At 48.7% G+C, this 23,008-nt stretch overlaps 1 protein-coding gene across 4 annotated transcripts in view; it reads right to left on the minus strand.

Moving 5' to 3' along the window:
• Nucleotides 1-534: 534 nt before the first annotated feature.
• LOC125466526 (alanine aminotransferase 2-like) overlaps nt 535-23,008 on the minus strand; it is a 79,275-nt gene continuing 56,801 nt past the window's right edge. For all 4 annotated transcript variants that reach the window (XM_048561143.2, XM_048561127.2, XM_048561134.2 and 1 more), the window contains 3 exons: nt 22,240-22,395; nt 6,357-6,469; nt 535-2,816 (listed from right to left, as the gene is read on the minus strand). In XM_048561143.2, coding sequence (XP_048417100.2) covers nt 2,726-2,816; nt 6,357-6,469; nt 22,240-22,395 — 360 coding nt within the window. In that variant the 3' untranslated portion in view covers nt 535-2,725. The remainder of the gene's footprint in view (nt 2,817-6,356; nt 6,470-22,239; nt 22,396-23,008) is intronic.

Below are 23,008 nucleotides of genomic sequence, written 5' to 3' on the forward strand. Positions count from 1 at the left end.
TTGAAACCATCGATGATACTTGGGCAAAACTCATCTGGTTTATTAATTCCTTCCAACAAAGAAACTGCTGTCTTTACCTGGTCTGGCCCACATATGATTCCAGAAGCACCGAATTTCTGTCTGGGTAATAAATGCTGGTCTAGCCAGTGACTCTCATACCCCATGGATGAACTAAAAAGTAGTATGTTGTAAATAAATTTCCCATATCTCAGCCAACAAGAGCCTAACTATCTGCAGTATATGCAACTACCATTGAAAACCACAAATTCCAACAAATTCCATCAGCCAATGGTTGTAGACTACCTTTTAGTCCCAGGAACCGTGGGCTTCTGTCTTACCATGTTCCATCTATTTTTAAAGTTAGACAGGTCTGTCACTTCACTTGTGAACCAGCCCCACTCTAATGAACGAAGAGAAGTTTTCAGCTCTTCGTAAATACTCTCACCAAGCAGTAACTCTACTTCTCTGTGCTGTATCATGCCTGTAACCTGAACTGTGTCACAGGTGAAAGGAGGAAACATTCGGAGGCATTGCAGCTTTGTGTTAAAAGTTTTTATTTTTTTAAACAACCACGGGACAGAGAACTATGAAACAAGATCTTTTAAATCCTTCTGACCCTCCCTGCTCTGAGCATTTTTAATAAGACAATCAGCTCTCTCTTGAGGTGTTATCCATGTCAACAATGAAAACAATGAAACAGACAAAATGATGACCAGTTTCCAAAAAAGTTCAGGAACAAACATCAAGTAGCTTAAGGTGAGGCAGGAATATAAAAAAAACCTGATTAAAAAATTATCCTCACAATTGGGAGGAAGCTCAAGACAAATTTCAGCCTAGTCATGCTGATGTGACAGATTTTGAAGCTACACCAGCTCATTGCATATACCACACTAGAGACAGGGGTGAAACCTGGCCCCAGATAGGACTATGAGACTGCTTTACATTAACATGAGAGAGCTCCAAATGTACTTGGCACAGGACACTGTATATTGGGAAATAAAGGCGTGATTGGGAATGTTAGTCAGGTTCCACTCACCTGACTGCTTCACAAGAGTTTCTCCAGCACTCCCTGCTTTTATTTGAGATCAGCAACACCTTATCTGCTGGCTTTTGCATTCAGAATAAATGAACTCTCCAAGGATCAACATTTCTCTTAATTGCGTGAGAACACAAATGCAATATAAGTCAGTCAATCAGCTCCAACTTGAAAGTTCACCGCACATAGTGCTGACAATGCTCACTGTTCACAACTAACAGAGAGGAAAATGAAACTTAGTCAGGGCATTCAAGTATTGATCCTTGAACCCAGTACATAAACCCACAATTAGAGGCTTCTTGGAGCTCAGGATTAATTGATTGGTTTATTCAGGGGTCACAGCATGTCTCATAGCCAATCAACATCCTCCTTACTCCAAGTGGAATTCATCATAAGACCAGCTTTCCCATATGGAGGTAATTCCAGACCATGATCTCTGACCTGCGCCATGACCCTGACCAAGGATGTTATCCTACACCTCCATGTGATGCAGACTATGACCCTTGTTGTGAACCTCAGTCAGGAATGGGACAGTTTGACTGCAGATTGGTCCCGAAAGTTGCAGTCTGGGTAGATTTGGAGCAGTTGTTACATTATTTTGCCTTGTGTCTCTCCCATGAAGTAAACTTCCAATGCTATTTTTGCTTTTCTGATAAAGGGGAAGACAGCAGTTCAGGATGTTCACTTTATGCACTGAGCAGGTCATGAGAGTGTTTCCAGTCCACACAATCCAATCAAGGAGCAGAGCTACAGAAGGAAGCTGTGCTCGATATAACACTAATGTTAATTGACAACTGGGAGCTACCACATAGAGTTACTCACCAACCGGCCTATTTCCATTCCTGTTCTCGTGAATTGCACAAGATTAACACTGTTCAGTTTTGTCTCTATTGTTGAATGATGAGATTGTGGCCAGTTGTACTCAAGAGTACAGACACAATAATGTCACTGAGTAGAACTATGGGAATATTACCAGGTTCCCACACTCCGCTCAGTTCAACCCTGTTTGACAGGCACACTGCTGGTTCTCAGGGATATCTGGTAAGTAGTTAGGAACAGAAACCTTGGCTGATTTGAAATGGCTCCAAACCTGTGGGACTGAAGCCAATTGTTTTGCTAACACCCTTGCCGAGGATTACCCGTGTCTGACCTCCTGGCTTTCAACCCAAGTTTGCATCATTGCTAAAATTAGTAACTTTGAGGATTTTCACTGGTATTGCCCAATGATGATTAATGTTTAATTCAGCAATTTCCTTGATCCTGATATAGATATTAATGTGCAAAGTCAGCACAAGGTTGTTCATAAAGGGATACATCACCTCACTGAAAATCACGGAACCTTACTCCAGCTTCAAGTACAGACAATGGGCAAATCAAACAGTTCCAATTACTTCATCCTAATTTAAAGATTATCGCATTGCTAAAGTTACAGAGAAATGATACTATCTTAGAGAGTTTTGCTGATCACGTGTCCCTTCCCTCCCATTCATTACCCCTTCACCTGATGACATGTTCGATTGGTTCCAGGCCAGATCACTTGCTTTATTGATTTCCACTTGCCCCTCACTCCCTTTGTTTAAACAGTGAGATCTGTATATGCATGTCCCTAATGCTGTTGCATTCAATAACCTGAAAACTTTGTCCCAGGCACTCCTGCAGTGCATGGAGATAGCGGGCAGGCTTAGATGGTTAAGAGTACTGCTGTGTAAATTCCTGGTAGAATTTCTTCAGCTTGCTTAGGAGTATCTTCAGCTTCTCAGTCTTAGGTAGGATGGTCATCCTGTGAACGAGCAGAAATACAACTAAGGACAAAGACAATCAAAGCCAAAGGGAAAACTCCAGCAAAACACCCAATCCCAAATATCTCCACCACAATTTTAACACTACAATCCATTTCATTTTCACGCTTCCATATCATGAACCTGCAGCCCCACTTCTCTTCCGGCTCATATAAATGCAAGGGTTTCAGTGCCCCAACAATCCACTTGCATTGCTCCACCACCAGTCATCGTGCTTTCAACTGCCTGAGTCTGAGATCTGGAAACACTGATAGTTTTTGAGGAAGAAAGAGTATAAAGAGTATAAAGGCGGCCTTTGGCCATTGGTACAAATAACTTTTGTTTTCTCCCGACTCAATCATAGAGTCAGAGAAATGTACAGCACAGAAACAGACCCTTCGTTCCAACTCATCTGTGCTGACCAGACATCCCAATCTGACCTGGTTGCACTTGCCAGCATTTGGCCCGTATCCCTCTAAACTTTTCCTATTCACATACCCACCCAGATGCCTTTTAATTGCTGTAATTGTACCAGCCTCCACCACTTCCTCTGGCAACTTATTCCATGCACACACCAACCTCTATGAAAAAGTTGTCTCTTAGGTCCCTTTTAAATCTCTCCCCACTTAAATTAAACCCATGCCCCTCTGGTTTTGGACTTGTCCCACCCTGGGGAAAAGACCTTAACTATTTACCTTATCCATGCTCCTCATGATTTTATAAACCTCCATAAGGTCACCCCTCAGCCTCCGATGCTGCAGGGAAAATAGCCCCCAGCCTATTCAGCCTCTCCCTGTAGCTCAAACCCCTCCAACCCTGGCAACATCCTGGTAAATCTTTTCTGCACCTTTACTTGGAAGGGTGACCCGAATTGCATGCAGTGGCGTACACAGCCACATCACAACTCCTGTACCCATTGCACTGACCAATACGCATGCCAACTGGCTTCGTCACCATCCTGCCTACCTGCAACTCCACTTTCAAGGAACTGTGCACCAACACTCTAGGGTCTCTTTGTTGAGCAATACTCCCAGGGTCCGACCATTAACTACAGACTTTCAAAAATGCAATCCCTCATGTTTACCTAACTTAAACTCCATCTTACCTAAATGCAATACTTGAAGCATTTTATCGCACTGCAGGTGCTGTAAAAGTTGTTGTTGGAACACTGTCCTTGCTTTCAATTTTTCCATTTTCTAAACGTGATCAAACTCTGTGGAATTGCTGAGAACCCCAATATCTAAGCCACTCACCATCCTGGGGAGGAAACATATCGCCATTCCTTCGGTGTTGCTGGATCGAAATCCTGGAATTCCCTCCCTATGAGTATTGTGGGTCAACCCACAGCACATGGATTGCAGTAGTTCAAGAAGGCAGCTGACCTCCACCTTCTCAAGGGGAGCTGGGGATGGATGATAAATGCTGGCTCAATCGGCAGTGCTACATTCAACCAAATGAATGAAACTGTCGCTGTAACCCAAGACAGAACTCTGGGTGAACTTCACTCTTGTTTAAGGAGCTTGTTGGACTCACTTAACAAACTTATATTGTATTTTTGATGTGAGCAGAAAAAGCAAAACCCTTATTAGACAATAAACTAATCTGACCTGCAGAAAAGCTTCCAAGACAGCAGTCATTACACCAGGCTTCGCCTCAGAGTTCCATACATGGCCGCTAAGCCTACCTTACTCTTGAACTCTGTGTCCTAACTAAACATTCACATAACAGATCCTTCTGTAACTGTTTGTGGTACTTGGTAACTTTCTACTTTGTCAACAAGGACAAACTAGTTCCCCAAATAGGAATATTTACCCGATTCCTCACTGTTTAAAGCATATTCTGATTTGTTTCTTATTTATACAAGAACCTCACACTTAAAACCATAGAAACACAAGAAACAGGAATAGGCCATTCAGCCCTTCAAGCCTGCCTCACAATTCAATAGGATCATGGCTAATCTGACATTCCTCACATCCAATATTCTGCCCTTTCCGCATGATCCTTCATTCCCCAACTGATCAAGAATCTATTGATTTCAACCTTAAATATACATAGGAACTCTGGCCCCCAACAGCTCTCTGTGGCTTGAGTTCCAAAGATTCATAGCTCTCAGAAAGAAGAATTTCCTCCTCATCTTAGTCTTCAATTGGTGCCCCTTTATTCTGAGACTGTGCCCTCTGGTCCTAGACTCTCCCATGAGGGGAAAAATCCTCTCAGCATTGACCCTGTAAAGCCCCTTAAGAATCCAATATGTTTCTATGAGATTACCTCTCATTCTTCTAAACAACAGGGAGCAGAATCCCAACCTGTTCGGCCTTTCCTCATAAGACAATCTCTCTGCACTAGGCATCATCCGAGTGAACAATTTTTTGAAATGCCTCCAATGAAATAATATTTTTTCCTTCAATAAGGAGTTCATAACTGCTCACAGTACTCCAGATGTGATCTCACCAGTACAGCTGCAGCAAGACTTCCCTACTCTTATACCCCAATCTGCATTAAATAAGGGCCAACATTCCACGTGCCTTCCTGGCTACTTGCTGCACCTGGGTGCTAGCTTTCTGTGTTTCGTGCGCAAGTCCACCCAAGTCTCGCTGTATTGTTGCTTTCTGCAATTTTCCTCTATTGTTCTGTTCCTGTTTTCCTTCCGAAATAAACTACTTAACATTTTTACACATGATTCCCCAGTTGCCGATATTCACCCAGTTACGTAAACTATCGAGATAGTAGGGACTGCCGATGCTCGAGAATCTGAGATAACAAGGTGTAGAGCTGGACGAACACAGCAGGCCAAGCAGCATCAGAGGAGCAGGGAAAGTTGACGTTTTGGGTCAGGAAGAAGGGTCTCGACCCGAAATGTCAATTTTCCTGCTCCTCTGATGCTGCTTGGCCTGCTGTGTTCGTCCAGCTTCACACAGTGTTATAATTAGAAAGACAGGACAGCACAGCCCTCAGCTCAGATTCACAGCTATAATGGGAACTGCAGATGCTGGAGAATCCGAGATAACAAAGTGTGGAGCTGAATGAACACAGCAGGCCAAGCAACATCTTAGGAGCTCCTAAGATGCTGCTTGGCCTGCTATGTTCATTCACCTCCACACTTTGTTATCTTAGATTCACAGCTCTCTGTTTTCAATCCCAACTTCACAGCCATATGCAGGTAATTCAGACTAACATTCCCAGTGTGGTACCGAGGGAGGACTCGGCGGCGCTGTTGGAGGGTCAGAGCTGAAGGAGTGCCGCACTATCAGATGTTTCAGCCTTAGTTGAGCAATGTCATGGTTTAAACTCTCAGATTGATATTAAGATTTCCATAGTTACTGTTTGAAAGAAAAGTACAGCATGTTCCCTTGTGACCTGGGGCCGACGTGACTCCCTTCATACTAAATCACCAAAACTGCCGCTACTTGCAGCTCGTGGGAGCTTGTTGCATATGAATCACCCGCCTTGATTCCAGCTGTGACTATATTTCAGACGTGCATAACCAGCAGAAAAGTGCTTTGGGACATTCCAAGATGATGAAAGGTGCTGTAAAAATGTACCTGAAATGATGAGTGCCTTCTTTCTGTCCAAAGCCACTCCCTGGAACAACACAGATGCCAGTCTCCTCCAACAGCTTCATACAGAAGAACATATCAGGGGTCTCACCTGCAGCCTGCCGGGAAAGGGCATCGAGTTACTGTCTGTTCACAGCAGAGTTTGGGTAGCTCATCCTGGGACCCCTCACTGGGTTACAGTATCCGGGGAGCTCTGCAGATGCTGGAGAAAAAGTCTAGGCTCAAAATGTCAGTTTTCCTGCTTCTCTGATGCGCTTGGCCTGCTGTGAACACCCATCTCTACCTGTGTTATCTCAGTTTCCATCAGGTTAGTTTGAGAACCTGAACTGAGTTAAAACAATCGGCATATAAAACACTGGTATCATTCCATCTGATCTTTAGCTGACACAGAACTCCAAAGTGATCTTTAGAGAAGAACATTACTAGTCTTACCCAGTCTGGCCTGTATCTGACTGCAGATGTACAGCAAGGTGAAATGACCCAGCAATTCATTTGGGTCTGTCAGAACTATCTGTTATGATGGCATCACCTTTATTGTTTTGTTTGGAGCCTCGAGTTTAAAGGGTTGTGTAGATGGTTAAGGGGTGATCTGATCCAATTCTTCAAGACATAAACAGGAAAAGGCAGGATGGAAATCATTACAAGCCCACCGACTCCCACAGCTACCTACAATACACCTCCTCCCACCCACCCTCCTGCAAAAATTCCATCCCCTATTCCCAATTCCTCCGCCTCCGCTGCATCTGCTCCCACGATGAGGCATTCCACTCCCGCACATCCCAGATGTCCAAGTTCTTCAAGGACCGCAACTTTCCCCCCCACAGTGGTCGAGAACGCCCTTGACCGTGTCTCCCGCATTTCCCGCAACACATCCCTCACACCCCGCCCCCACCACAACCGCCCAAAGAGGATACCCCTCGTTCTCACACACCACCCCACCAACCTCCGGATACAACACATCATCTTCCGACACTTCCGCCATCTACAATCCGACCCCACCACCCAAGACATTTTTCCATCCCCACCCCTGTCTGCTTTCCGGAGAGACCACTCTCTCTGTGACTCCCTTGTTCGCTCCACACTGCCCTCCAACCCCACCACACCCGGCACCTTCCCCTGCAACCGCAGGAAATGCTACACTTGCCCCCACTTGCTCCTCCCTCACCCCTATCCCAGGCCCCAAGATGACTTTCCATATTAAGCAGAGGTTCACCTGCACATCTGCCAATGTGGTATACTGCATCCACTGTACCCGGTGTGGCTACCTCTACATTGGGGAAACCAAGCGGAGGCTTGGGGACCGCTTTGCAGAACACCTCCGCTCGGTTCGCAATAAACAACTGCACCTCCCAGTCGTGAACCATTTCAACTCCCTCTCCCATTCCTCAGATGACATGTCCATCATGGGCCTCCTGCAGTGCCACAATGATGCCACCCGAAGGTTGCAGGAACAGCAGCTCATATTCCGCTTGGGAACCCTGCAGCCCAATGGTATCAATGTGGACTTCACCAGCTTCAAAATCTCCCCTTCCCCCACTGCATCCCAAAACCAGCCCAGTTCGTCCCCTCCCCCCACTGCACCACAAAACCAGCCCAGGTCTTCCCCTCCACCCACTGCATCCCAAAACCAGTCCAACCTGTCTCTGCCTCCCTAACCTGTTCTTCCTCTCACCCATCCCTTCCTCCCACCTCAAGCCGCACCCCCATCTCCTACCTACTAACCTCATCCCACCTCCTTGACCTGTCCGTCTTCCCTAGACTGACCTATCCTCTCCCTACCTCCCCACTTATACTCTCCTCTCCACCTATCTTCTTTTCTCTCCATCTTCGGTCCGCCTCCCCCTCTCTCCCTATTTATTCCAGAACCCTCTCCCCATCCCCCTCTCTGATGAAGGGTCTAGGCCCGAAACGTCAGCTTTTGTGCTCCTGAGATGCTGCTGGGCCTGCTGTGTTCAGCCAGCCTCACATTTTATTATCTTGGATTCTCCACCATCTGCAGTTCCCATTATCACTCACATAATTCTCCAATGGTTGGGGATTCTGGAAATAGTCTGAGAATTAGGGCCGGACCATTCATACACCATAGAAAATAGAATACAGTGCAGAAATGGCCCTTCAGCCCTCGATGTTGCACCGACCTGTGAACTAATCTAAGCCCCTCCCCCGACACTATCCCATCGTTATCCATATGTTTATCCAAGGACTGTTTAAATGCCCCTAATGTGACTGAGTTAACTACATTGGCAGGCAGGGCATTCCACGCGCTTACCACTCTATGAGTAAAGAACCTGCCTCTGACACCTGTCTTAAATCTATCACCCCTCAATGTGTAGCTATGCCTCCTTGTACAAGCTGAAGTCATCATCCTCGAAAAAAGACTCTCACCGTCCACCCTATCTAATTCTCTGATCATCTTGTATGTCCCTATTAAATCCCCTCTTAGCCTCCTTCTCTCCAATGAGAACAGACCTAAGTTCCTCAGCCTTTCTTCATAGGGCCTGCGCTCCTGATCAGGCAAAATCCTGGTAAATCTCCTCTGCACCTTTTCCAATGCTTCCACATCCTTCCTGTAATGGGGCGACCAGAACTGTACGCAATATTCCAAATGAGGCCGCACTGGCGTTTTTTACAATTGCAGCATGACATCACGGCTCCGGAACTCAATCCCTCTACCAATAAAACCTAACACACCGTAAGCCTTCTTAACGGCACTATCAACCTGGGTGGCAACTTTCAGGGATCTATGTACTTGGACACCAAGATCCCTCTGCACATTCACACTACCAAGAATTTTGGCAGAATCGGTATTCTGCCTTCCTATTATTCTTCCCAAGGTGAATCACCTCACATTTATCCGTATTAGACACCATTTGCCACCTTCCGGCCCAATTCTGCAGTTTATCCAAGTTCAGGAGAGATGCTAGGAAGCACTTGGACATACAAAGGGTGGGAGGAGTTTAGATCTCATCCACAAACAGTAGTGGATGCTGGAGCAGTTATTTATTTTAAATCTGAGATAGATCAATTTTTGTTAAACAAACATATTAAGGATTATAGGCAATGCAGTTATGTGGAGTTATGTGGAGTTATGCTAAAGATCAGCCTTGACCTCATCAAATGAAGAAGCAGGCTTCACAGGCTGAATGGCCTCTTCCTGTTCCCAGGAAGTTTTTATTTTTGAAAATGCCAATGAAAAGACAATGGAACATTTATTTCAGTGAGCTCTTTCTTTGTAGCATGACATCTTGTTGTAACTGCTTGTATATCAGTGACCCTGTCTGGGGCAATGACTGCTAGACAATATTCCCAGAGTTATTTTTCCTGTCGTGTGACCCTCCATGTTCTTTGGCAGCAGCTTCTGAAAGTTGAAGCCAATGTGTCAGCTGAGTGATCAGCCTGTGTACTATCAGATTGTAAGGCGCAGTCATTGACTGACCTGGAAGGAGCTCCCAGCTCAGTTCTTCTGTGTCTAAAAATAATTCTTGCGAATTCTTGTTCTCTTGAAGGACAACTGGAAGAATTCTCATTACTTCTTTTTATCTGAGCAAGCTGCATCTGCCAAGATGCCAGAGATAACTGTTGTATTTGTTGACATTCATTTACATATGCCAGAAGGTCAGACCAGAACAAAACAAACATCTCAAACTATATTTCTTTTTGCCTTCAAGGACTAAGACTTATTGGCTGAAAGAGTTTTATTTCCACAAAGTGAATTTCTGTAGAGAGAAATCTATTCTTTCGCCTTTACTTGTTATGTGCAAGCATGTGTTGTAGCTTATTTAGAGTAAACTTTCATAACTATATATTAAAAGTAAAGTCAGACAGTCAGAGTCAGACAGCATAGAAACAGGCCCTTCATTCTACCACATCTAATACCAACCAACAAATACCAAACTACACTAATCCCATTTACAGTCCATAGCCTACTATGGCTGAGTGTTTTAAGTGCTTATTCAGATGCTTCTTAAACATTGTCGGTGCATCTGCCTCACCACCTTCTGATGCAGCAGAGAGCAGAGGGAGCCCGGCGGACATGAGGTCAGGGTAGCGAGTCGGTCGGGAAGGTAGGGGAGTGCTTTTTAAGGAGGCGTGTTCTAGGCCCCAGGTCCTACACGCTAGGGCCTCCCTCCCACCCTCCTCCTCTAAACTAATTAAGAGTCCACAGACTTTCAGCAAGAAAAAAGGGGGTTGAGGGAAGTGTCTGGTGAGAGAAGTGCGCGTCTTTAGCTCTGGAGTTTTGGTGAAGAGGCTGAGTGAGGAGATTATGTCAGGGTGAAGAGCGTGAAGGACATGACTGTCAAGCTGGCCCAGTGTGCTTTGTGCATGATGTGGGAGGTCAGGGCCACTGATGATGCTTCTGGCTCCTATAGCTGTGGAAAGTGTGTACACATTCAGCTTCTGAAGGAGCATGTTGCAGCACTAAAGAAAGAACTAGATGACCTCAGGCTCATCCGAGAGTACGAGAATTTTCTGGACAGGACTTTCAGCGAGGTCATTACACCAAGGATACCAGAAGAGACAAGGGAGATGACGATGAGGAAGGAAGAGATAATTCAAGTACAAGAGACATCAGGGGAAGTACCTCTCGTAAACAGGTTGACTCTCTTGGAAACTGTCGAGACAGACGACACTGCCAGCCCGAGGCGCGGACAGATCTACCAATCGAAAATTGGAGTGGAGGCAGACATCATGCAGAGGCGTGGTAATAGGGGACTCCATAATGAGAGGGACTGGCAGGGGTTTCTGCGGCAACAGGCGGGATTTGAGTGTGTTGCCTTCCTGGTGCCAGGATCCAGGACGTCACTGACAGAGTGTAGGGAATCCTCAAGGGTGTAGGTGAAGAGCCAGAGGTGGTGGTGCATGTCGGCACAAATGACGTCGGGAAGAAGAGGAGAGACATTCTACAGCGGGACTTCAGAGAACTCGGAAGGAAGCTGAAAAGCAAGACTTCCAGGGTGGTTATCTCCGGTTTGCTTCCAGTTCCTTGGGCTGGAGAGGGCAGGAACAGGGAGGTAATGGACTTGTATCAGAGATAATGGGAACTGCAGATGCTGGAGAATCCAAGATAATAAAATGTGAGGCTGGATGAACACAGCAGGCCAAGCAGCATCTTTTGTGCTCCTGAGATGCTGCTTGGCCTGCTGTGTTCATCCAGCCTCACATTTTATTATCTGAGATAATGGGCTTGAAAGTGTGGCTGAGGAACTGGTGCAGGAAGCAAGGATTCACATTCTTGGATCACTGGGATGTGTTTTGGGGTAAGGATAAACTGTACATGAGGAACGGTTTGCATCTTAATAGGTGGGGGACCAGCATTCTGGCAGGAAGGTTTACCACTGCAACACAGGTGTGTTTAAACTAAGTAGTGGGGCCGGGGGGGGGCAAGCTGGAAATTTAAGAATGAAGTTAACGGGAAAGTGAGAATAAGAGAAGTTAAGAAAGACAACAGAATTAACGGAACAGAAAACTCAAGAAGGGATTGTACAATATGGCCAAGTGAAATAGGAATTGATAGGAAGGGTGAGGAGAGTAACGAATTATAAGTATTATATATGAATGCACGAAGCATAAGAAATAAGGTGGATGAGCTTGAGGCTCAGTTGGAAATTGGCAGGTACGATGTTGTGGGGATAACTGAGACGTGGCTTCAAGTGGACAGGGCCTGGGAAATGAATATTCAAGGCTATACGTGCTATCGAAAGGACAGACTGACGGGCAGAGGGGGTGGGGTGGCCCCTTTGGGTGTGGAATGATATTCAGTCCCTTGCGAGGGGGGACATAGAATCGGGAGATGTAGAGTCAGTATGGATAGAGCTGAGGAATTCTAAGGGTCGAAAGACCCTAATGGGAGTTATCTGCAGGCCCCAAACAGTAGTCTGGACGTAGGGTGCACGTTGAATCAGGAGTTAAAATTGGCCTGTTGCAAAAGTATTACTACAGTTGTTATGGGACATTTCAACATGTGGGTCGACTGGGAGAATCAGGATGGTACTGGACCCCAAGAAAGGGAGTTTGTGGAGTGCCTCCGAGATGGATTCTTAGAACAGCTTGTACTGGAGCCTACCAGGGAGGAGGCAATTCTGGATCTGGTGTTGTGCAAGGAACCGGATTTGATCAGGGACCTCAAAGTAAAGGAGCCATTAGGAGGTAGTGACCATAATATGATAAGTTTTAATCTGCAGTTTGAGAGGGAGAAGGGAGAATCGGAAGTGTCAGTATTGCAGTTGAACAAAGGGAACTATGGAGCTATGAGGGAGGAGCTGGCCAAAGTTCAATGGTACAATACCCTCGCAGGGAAGACAGTGGAACAACAATGGCAGGTATTTCTGGATATAATGCAGAAGGTGCAGGATCGGTTCATACCAAAGAGGAAGAAAGATCCTAAGGGGAGGCAGGGGCGGCCGTGGCTGATGAGGGAAGTTAAGGACTGTATAAAAATAAAAGAGAAGTAGTACAACATAGTGAAGATGAGCGGGAAGCTGGAGGACTGGGAAAGTTTTAAAGAGCAACAGAGGGTAACTAAAAAGGCAATACATGGAGAAAAAAAATCAGGTACGAAGGCACACTGGCCAAAAATATAAAGGAGGATAGTAAAAGCTTTTTTAGGAATGTGAAAAGAAAAAAAATGGTTAAGACTAAAATTGGGCCCTTGAGACAGAAACAGGTGAATTTATTATGGGGAACAAGGAAATGGCAGAAGAGTTGAATAGGTACTTTCGATCTGTCTTCACTAGGGAAGACACAAGCAATCTCCCAGATGTAATAGTGGCTGAAGGACCGAGGGTAATGGATGAACTGAAGGGTATTTATATTAGGCAGGGAATGGTGTTAGATAGACTGTTAGGTCTGAAGGCTGATAAGTCCCCGGGACCTCACGGTCTGCATCCCAGGGTACTTAAGGAGGTGGCTCTACAAATCGTGGACGCATTGGTAATTATTTTCCAATGTTCGAAAGATTCAGGATCAGTTCCTGTGGATTGGAGGGTGGCTAATGTTGTCCCACTTTTCAAGAAAGGAGGGAGAGAGAAAACAGTGAATTATAGACTGGTTAGCCTGACGTCAGTGGTGGGAAAGATGCTGGAGTCAATTATAAAAGATGAAATTACGACTCATTTGGATAGCAGTAACAGGATAGGTCAGAATCAGCATGGATTTACGAAGGGGAAATCGTGCTTGACTAATCTTCTGGAATTTTTTGAGGATGTAACTATGAAGATGGATAAGGGAGAACCAGTGGATGTAGTGTAACTGGACTTTCAGAAAGCCTTTGATAAAGTCTTGCATAACAGATTGGTGAACAAAATTAGGGCACATGGTATTGGGGGCAAAATACTGAGTTGGATTGAAAATTGGCTGTCTGACAGGAAGCAAAGAGTAGTGATAAACGGGTCCCTTTTGGAATGACAGGCAGTGACCAGTGACGTTCCACAAGGCTCGGTGCTGGGACCGCAGTTATTTACAATATACATTAATGATATAGACGAAGGCATTAAAAGTAATATTAGCAAATTTGCTGATGACACAAAGCTGGGTGGCAGTGTGAAATGTGAGGAGGATATTATGAGAATACAGGGTGACTTGGACAAGTGAGTGGACGGATGCATGGCAGATGCAGTTTAATGTGGATAAATGTGAGGTTATACACTTTGTTGGCAAGAACAGGAAGGCAGATTACTATCTCAATGGAGTCAAGTTAGGTAAAGGGGAAGTACAATGAGATCTAGGTGTTCTTGTACATCAGTCAATGAAAGCAAGCATGCAGGTACAGCAGGCAGTGAAGAAAGCTAATGACATGCTGGCCTTCATCACAAGAGAGATTGAGTATAGGAGCAAAGAGGTCCTTCTGCAGCTGTACAGGGCCCTGGTGAGACCGCACCTGGAGTATTGCGTGCAGTTTTGGTCTCCAAATTTGAGGAAGGACATTCTTGCTGTTGAGGGAGTGCAGCGTATGTTCACGAGGTCAATTCCCGGAATGGCGGGACTATCATATGTTGAAAGATTGGAGCGACTGGGCGTGTACACACTTGAGTTTAGAAGGATGAGAGGGGATCTGATTGAGGCGTATAAGATTATTAAGGGATTGGACCATCTGGGGGCAGGACACATGTTTCCGCTGATGGGTGAGTCCAGAACCAGAGGACACAGTTTAAAAATAAGGGGTAGGCCATTTTGAACAGAGTTGAGGAGAAACGTCTTCACCCAGAGAGTGGTGGATACATGGAATATTCAGAATACATTTCCGAAATGACTGCCAGACTACTCAGACCTCTTGGCATCAGGGTAGCCCACAAACCCACCAACACACTAAAACAGCAGCTAATGAACTTAAAAGACTCTATACAGACAACAAGCAAAACAAACGTCATCTACAAAATACCTTGCAAGAACTATGACAAACACTACTTTGGACAAACTGGCAGAAAGCTAGCCACCAGGATACATGAACATCAACTAGCCACAAAACGACATGACCCACTATCACTCGTATCCTTACATACAGATGAGGAAGGACACCACTTTGATTGGGACAACACATCCATCCTAGGACAAGCCGAACAGAGACACGCATGCGAATTCCTAGAAGCATGGCATTCCAACCGGAACTCCATCAACAAACACATTGATTTGGAGCAAATCTACCATTCCCTGAGAAAAAGAACAGGAAATGACATCACCAATGCAGGAAAACCTAAACAGATAAACAGAAAGTGGGACATAACACCAGCGCTTTGTCAGGGGCTCACTGATGATGTTACCTAGAATGGTGACGAAACATCTGGGAACAAACCGGCAAGCTCAGTGAACTAGCTTACATCTCGAACACAATAAAGACCCACTCTCTTGTGGACCGAGAGGAGGAGAGTGCTATCTTGGAGGTGAAAGGAGGACGTCGGATTGGCTGTGCACCCTTGCGACCAGTGGATCTTAATGCTGGCTTCGGCCTAACGCTGGTTCAGGGGAGCAGCCAACCTGCAACGATGGCTGCAGCAAGTGCTCGTGCCCCAGGTCAGGGGGTCTGGAACACCATCCGTGTTTCTGTAAAGAAGGTAGATGAAGGTGCACCTGTGGACCGCACCTTCTTCGTGAAGAGGGTCCTGTTGGACTGTTGTGGGTTCGCTGCTGCGGACATTTACTGCCTGCAGGATTTCCCCGGAGGAGGTTTTTACAACGTGACCTTCCGGAGTGCCAAGCTTTGCCAGCGCTTCCTGGAGGTTTTCAAGGAGAAAGGAGGTGAGGGCCCCCTCTCTGTATTGACCGCTGTCCCACTGTTTGTGATGCCAGCGCAGAGGAGCCGTATGGTGACTGTACACATGTACAACCCACATGTGCCAGCAGTTGATGTCCTGACCTTCCTCGGAAGGTATGTGAAGGTGGAAGGGGACCTAACTGACATCGTGGACCCCTTTGGCATCTGGAGGAGTAAGAGGCAGGTCAAGGTGACGCTGAGGATGGGCGCAGACGGGAACGTCATACACCCACCGTCCAGCTTCGCGATCGGCGGGAGCAGGGGCTACCTGACCTATGCAGGGCAACCTAAAGTCTGCCATGCCTGTGATAGGTCAGGTCACGTGGCGGCCGACTGCAAAGCCACCATCTGCAGGAACTGCAGGGAGGAGGGACACCTTGCAAAGGATTGCCCACAAGAGAGAAGCTGCAACCTTTGCGGGGAAGCGGGCCACTTCTATAGGGCATGCCCGCGGCGGGGTACCACCTACGCCCAGGTCGCCGGCAGGGGAAATGCGGGGCCAGCCCCCCCGGAGGAGAGGAAGGCACCAGGGCCCAGCAAGGACCCCACTAACGTGCAGGAGGGCCAGGCCGTGCAGGAGGGCCCAGCCCTGCAGGATGGGCCCGAGGCCAGCAAAGCACCCCTGCAGGCTCCGATCCCCCCCGACAACCCGGAGCCAATGGAGGCGGCGACAGGCGACCCAGGGGAGTGGACAACAGTCCGGAAAGCGAGGAGGAAGGTGCATCGACGGGCCCAGGAACCGCAACCACCAGGTGGGAAGAGGCAGCTACAGGGGGCTATAAGAGCTCCTCTGACGAGGAGGATTCGGAGAGGGCCCACCCGAAGCAGAAGTTAAAGGTCTCGAGGGGGAAGGAAAGCAGCACCCCGCTTCCAGGTGACGGGAGGCGTCCCGAGGCTCCCTCCGACACCCAGTCAAGTGCCGCTGGAGCACTGGAGGGCCCCCCGGAACTTCCAGGCGGGAAGGAGGAAACAGCGCGTCCCCAGCCTGGCCCGGAGCCGGACCCTCCTGCCTCCGCACCCCTGACGGGGGGATGCCACCCGGAAGGCAGCACGGACGGTTTCCTGAGCCCGGAGAGGGTCCAGCAGTTAGCCCGGGCAATGGGCATGAAGGGACAGATGGAGGGGCTGGGCCTTGGACTTGGGGAGGGTACTGCGGTCACTGCCCACAATGGGGGTACGAGTTGCGAGCATTAATGTGCGCAGCGTCAAGTCAACCGCGAGATGTGTGTCCACGTTGGCCTACCTGACCACCATCAAGGCGGACCTCCTGTTTCTGCAGGAGTGCGGGATACCGCACCTCGGCAGGTACGGGAAATGGTCCGGCGCCTGGACCTGTGGGCCTTCGATCTGGTCGGGGGGTAACGACTGTCGCTCCTCGGGCCTGGCTATTCTGCTGCGGGGGCGCAACTTCACCATCTCTCAAGTTCAGGAGGTGGTGGTGGGGGGGCGCCTCCTAGTGGCTGACATCACCTACAGGAATGCTCCCCTGAGGCTGATCAACGTGTACACCCCAGCGGTACGGAGTGAGCGGTTGGCCGTCCTGCAGCAGCTTCCACCCCTGCTGGCTACGTCCAGGCCGGTCATCCTAGGCGGAGACTTCAACTGCATCATTGATGCAGATGGAAGATCCAGCATGGGGACAGCGGGTGGGGGGATTCAACTGGACGTCACGTCCAGATTCCTGATGGGCACGGTGAAGGACGCCAAGCTGCTCGACGTCTTCAGCACCCCTGCAGACGGAGCGCAGCGGAGGTACACCTGGTCGCGGCCAGACGGGTCTATCCGCTCAAGGATAGACTTCCTGTTTGTGTCACGGACGTTCTCGGTCAGGTCCACCGGCGTCGAGCCGGTGTTCTTGTCTGACCACTGCCTCCTGTTGGCCGACTGTCACTTACAGGACGACCAGCCGGCCGGCAAGGGGACGTGGAAGCTCAACACGACTCTGTTGACCACAGAGAATGTCGAGGAGCTTAAGAGGGAGTACGCCGGTTGTAGAACCGTGAAACCCCTGAGTCTCTGGGCGACTGGTGGGAGACGGTGAAGGAGAACATCAAGAGGTTCTTTGTCCTCAAGAGTGCTCAGAAGGCGAGAGAGGGGCGGGGAAAGCTGTCGCGACTCCAGAAAAGGGTGCAGAACCTGCTCCTTCTGCAGTTGATGGGGGTCGATGTCACGGAGGACCTCCACGAGGTGAGGGGCCAGCAAGCCTCGCTCTTTGCCGCGGAGGCCTCCAGGATAATCTTCCGGTCCAGGGTCCGCTCCGTGGAGCAGGACGAGACGTGCTCGCGTTTCTTCTTTCAGAAGGTGCACAAAGAGAGCTCTGTGCTTAGCCGGCTGAAGGAGGATGACGGCTCGGTGACGTCGTCTCGGCCCGACATTTTGAGGATCAGCAGATCCTTCTCTGCCGGACTGTACGACACGAAGCCCACGGACAGCACGGCCTCTGAGTCGTTCCTGTCGTCTATCACGGCGGTCTTAGACGACGGCACGAGGGAATGGCTGGACCGGCCGATATCCCTGGACGAGCTGGCCAGAGCCCTCAAGTCCTTGCAGAGGAATAGGACTCCCGAAAGCGACGGCTTACCGGTCGAGCTGTATTCCGCTCTGTGGTTCCTGGTCGGCCAGGACCTGCTGGAGGTGTACGATAGTGCGCTTCGAGCAGGGGAAATGTGCAAGTCCATGAGGAAGGGCATCATCACCCTCATTTACAACAGGAAGGGGGAGAGGGAAGAAATTAAGAATTGGCGTCCCATTTCACTTTTGAACGTGGACTACAAAATCCTGGCCAAGGTCATTGCCAACCGGGTCAGGTCTGTCCTGGAGTCAGTGATTCACCCTGACCAAACCTGTGCTGTGCCGGGCAGGAAGATCGCTGACAGCCTTGCGCTCATCAGGGATACGATCGCCTACGTACAGGACAGGCGGGTGGACACCTGCCTCGTCAGCCTGGACCAGGAGAAGGCCTTCGACAGGGTCTCTCATGCCTCCATGAGGGACGTCCTCTCCAAATTGGGGTTCGGGGAGGGCATCCGCAATTGGATCCGGCTGCTCTACGCCAACATCGTTAGCGCAGTCTCGATCAACGGGTGGGAATCGGACAGTTTTCCTGTTAGATCTGGAGTCAGGCAGGGCTGCCCACTCTCTCCTGCCTTGTTCGTGTGCTGTGTGGAGCCCTTCGCCGCCTCCATCAGGAAGGACGTGAGCCTGAAGGGCGTGACTATCCCAGGCAGCGGAGGCCTTCAGGTCAAGACCTCCCTGTACATGGACGATGTCGCCGTCTTCTGCACCGATCGTCGGTCGGTGAGTAGGCTGTTGGACATCTGCGGCCAGTTTGAACTGGCCTCGGGTGCCAAAGTCAATAGGGGTAAGAGCGAGGTCACGTTCTTCAGGAACTGGGACGACCGCTCCTTCATCGCCTTCACCGTCAGGACAGACTACCTGAAGGTGCTGGGTGTTTGGTTTGGTGGAGCTGGGGCATGCACTAAGACTTGGGAGGAGCGTATCGCCAAATTGAAGCAGAAGCTGGGCAGGTGGACGCTCCGGTCCCTCTTCATCACGGGTAAGAACCTGGTTGTCAGGTGCGAGGGGCTTTCGGTACTGTTGTATGTGGCGCAGGCCTGGCCTATTACCTGGACCTGCGCCGCTGTGGTCACCCCGGCCATCTTCCACTTCATTTGGGGGTCGAGGATGGACCGGGTCTGCAGAGACACCATGTACAAAGACCTGGGAAATGGGGGAAAGGGCGTACCGAACGCCACCCTCACCCTGACGGCTACCTTTGTGTGTGGCTGCATCAAGCTGTGCGTAGATCCTCAGTATGCAAACACCAAGTGTCACCACTTACTGAGGTTCTACCTGTCCCCGGTGTTGCGAAGGATGGGCCTGGCCTCGTTGCCGCGGAACGCTCCGAGTCATTGGACCGTTCCGTACCACCTGTCCTTCGTGGAGAAATTTTTGAAAGGAAACACCTTTGACCACAAGGCCGTCAGGCAGTGGTCAGCACATAGTATCCTCGAGACCCTTCGGGAAAAGGAGAGGGTGGATCCCGTCATGTGGTTCCCCACGCAGACTGCCAAAGTCGTTTGGCAGAATGCCTCATCGCCAGAACTTTCAAACAAGCACAAGGACATTGCTTGGCTGGCGGTGAGAGGGGCTCTGCCAGTGAGATCCTTTATGCATGCCCGGAATCTCTGCACCACTGCACGCTGTCCTCGAGGTGGCTGCGGGGGGGACGAGACTGTCGATCACCTCCTTCTGGAGTGTGCCTATGCGCAGGAGGTCTGGAGGGGGATGCAGCGGTATTTGTCGAGGTTCGTCCCGAGCAGCTCCGTGACGCGGGACTCCGTGCTCTACGGGCTGTTTCCGGGGACGCACACCGAGACCAACATCAACTGCACCTGGAGGACCATCAATGCGGTGAAAGACTCTCTTTGGTCTGCCCGCAACTTGCTGGTCTGCCAGTTGAAAGAACTGACCCCGACCGAGTGTTGCAGACTGGCGAACTCCAAGGTCCAGGGCTACGTGCTGAGGGACGCGCTAAAGCTTGGGGCATCCGCCGCCAAGGCGCGGTGGGGAAAGACCACCATATGAGCCCCCTCATCCAGAAAAGGGAAAAGAATCCTATCTGGTAACTGGGCCCAGCTGGCGCCTTCCCCAAATGGTCAGGGGGCCAACTGGGACTGTGCGGGGTGACGACTGCCGGGGCGGTTTCTTTGCTTTGTTTTTTTTTCTTTCTCTCTGTTTTGTTTTTTTCCTTTAGTTGGTGTACGTACCCCCAGGTAACCCGGAGTGGCTTGCATGACTGGGTAGGGTATAAATGTTTTATTTTTTGTACATTCTATGAATAAAGTATATTTTTTCAAATAAAAAAACAGGTGACGAAACGTCTGAAAACTAACCTTCCAGCTCAGTGAGCAAACTCACATCCAGAACCTCAACCTGAGCTACAAATCTTCCCAAAACTCGCTAACATGGAATGCTCTGCCCCAGAAGGCAGTGGAGGCCAAGTCTCTGGATAGTTTCAAGAAAGAGATGGATAGAGCTCTTAAAGATAGTGGAATCAAGGGTTATGGGGATAAGGCAGGAACAGGATACTGATTGTGGATGATCAGCCATGATCATAATGAATGGTGGTTCTGGCTCGAAGGGCCGAATGGCCTACTCCTGCACCTATTGTTTATTGTCTATTGTCTATTGTTCCATAGTTCCAGCACCCTCTGGGTGAAAAAGTTGGTTTCTCTGATCCCCTCTAAACCATTTCCTTCTCCCTTAAACTTATGCCCCCTGGTCCTAAATACATCTGCCATGGGGAAGGAATTCTCATGATTTACTCTGTCTATACCTCTCAATTTTGTACACCTCAATAGATCATCCCTCAGCATCTGCTCATAACACCATAAAAAGCATTCAAAGAAGATGGAAAATTGGTTTAAGTTGTTACTGTATAATAGTTTTGTGGTTATTAAGGAAACTGGATCAGCGAATCCTATTTGAAGTCTAAAGTGGAGAAGGCATATGACTGGGGCTATATTGGTGAATACAGTGTGGGGCTGGAGGAACACAGGTCAGGCAGCATCAGAGGAGCAGGAAAGTTAATGTTTTGGGTTTACATCCTTCATCATAACCCAGCACCATACTGTATTGACTCTGACTCCAGCATGTGCAGGTGTTGCTATCTCCAACTGCCTGTATTAGGCCTTGTAAGAGAGTGAAATTAGTGATGATATGAACTTTGGGGCAGTGGGATGTTGGGGGGGGGGGGGGGGGTGGCGTTGAAGAGACAGAGTGAGAGAGAGAAAAAACATTGGAACAAAAACAAAGTTCCTGGATAAGTTCAGCAGGTCTGTGAAGGAAAAAACAGAGTTAACGTTTCGGGTTCGGTGCCTCTTCCTCAGAACAGAGAGAGAAATGAGAGAGAGAGAACACTGCTCCATTCTCAGTCAGAATGTGCTAAGACTGAGGGAGTGACTGCACCCACCCTGGTGTGGAAATGAGGAATCATGGGCCACTTATAGATTTATGTGCAAAATGGAATTACCTCCACCATCACCCACTGAATGGGAACAAGTTCAAGGGGGTTTACTGGCACTTTCACATTTGAATCTTTTTCAGGTCACTTTAACACTGTGCTGCTTGTTCTGTCGTATTTAATGAGCAGTGAGAGAATTGGGTAGGTGTGAAGGACATTGAGAGAACAGCTGCCTGCAGTGAGTGGTTAGGGTTTGGAATACACTCCCTGGGAGTGTGGTGGAGGCAGCTCCAGTTGAATGGGATATCTGATGGGCTATGTGGAGAAGGAAGGGAATTGCACAAAGTCCTCCTTCTGCACTGTAACCTTTCTCTGGTGCATTCCAGTTTCTTGGTGGGGGTGGGGGGGCATGCACAATTCAGCAACGACAGGCAGCCGCGTGAAATGAGAGCTGTGCTGTTCAGGAATAAATTCAGATTACAGTTTCTAACTGAAAAGACAGCAAATTTGGAACCAATCATTTTGTACTGCCAAGTTTCAGAAACACCTACGCTCAAGTTGAATGCAGGCATTAAAAGACGAGACTAGACACCGAATGTTGCATTTCACACAATGACAGGCTGTTATCAAAGCCAGGTTAGATTTTGGGAGTTTACCTCAGCTGCCTCAATGGCTTTGGGTGGGATATCAATCCTGGGAAAGGAGTACATCGCTCCTTGCACTGGGTTACACCGGATTCCAGGAGTGTCACTGAATATTTCCTCTGTCAGACGTGCCCTCTCTGCCAAACAGTTCAGCACATTTCGCTTCTCCTGAAGATAATGAAAGAAATTCTTTGAATATCCTCAACGGAACAGCCTCACTGACTGACAGCACATTCACATTAATAGGACCAAAGTTAGATTCAAAGTAAAGATCCCTTGATACTGTTCCCCCCCGCCCCACTCGATCAAACACTCTCAGGACAGGCTTCAATACACAGAGCAAATCTGCCTCTAAACTGTCCCAATCAAACATTCCCAGGACAGGGATAACAAAGTGTGGAGCTAGACGAACACAGCAGGCCAAGCAACATCTTAGGAGCACAAAAGCTGACGTTTCGGGCCTAGACCCTTCATCAGAGAGGGGGATGGGGAGAGGGAACTGGAATAAATAGGGAGAGAGGGGGAGGCGGACCGAAGATGGATAGAGGAGAAGATAGCTGGAGAGGACAGTATGGAGGGGTGGGGGAGGTAGGGAGGGGATAGGTCAGTCCGGGGAGGATGGACAGGCCAAGGAGGCGGGATGAGGTTCGTAGGTAGGAAATGGAGGTGCGGCTTGAGGTGGGAGGAGGGGATAGGTGAGAGGAAGAACAGGTTAGGCAGGTGGGGATGAGCTGGGCTGGTTTTGGGATGCAGTGGGGGAAGGAGAGATTTTGAAGCTTGC

This window comes from Stegostoma tigrinum, chromosome 2, assembly GCF_030684315.1.
Source record: "Stegostoma tigrinum isolate sSteTig4 chromosome 2, sSteTig4.hap1, whole genome shotgun sequence".
Lineage (NCBI taxonomy): Eukaryota > Metazoa > Chordata > Chondrichthyes > Orectolobiformes > Stegostomatidae > Stegostoma > Stegostoma tigrinum.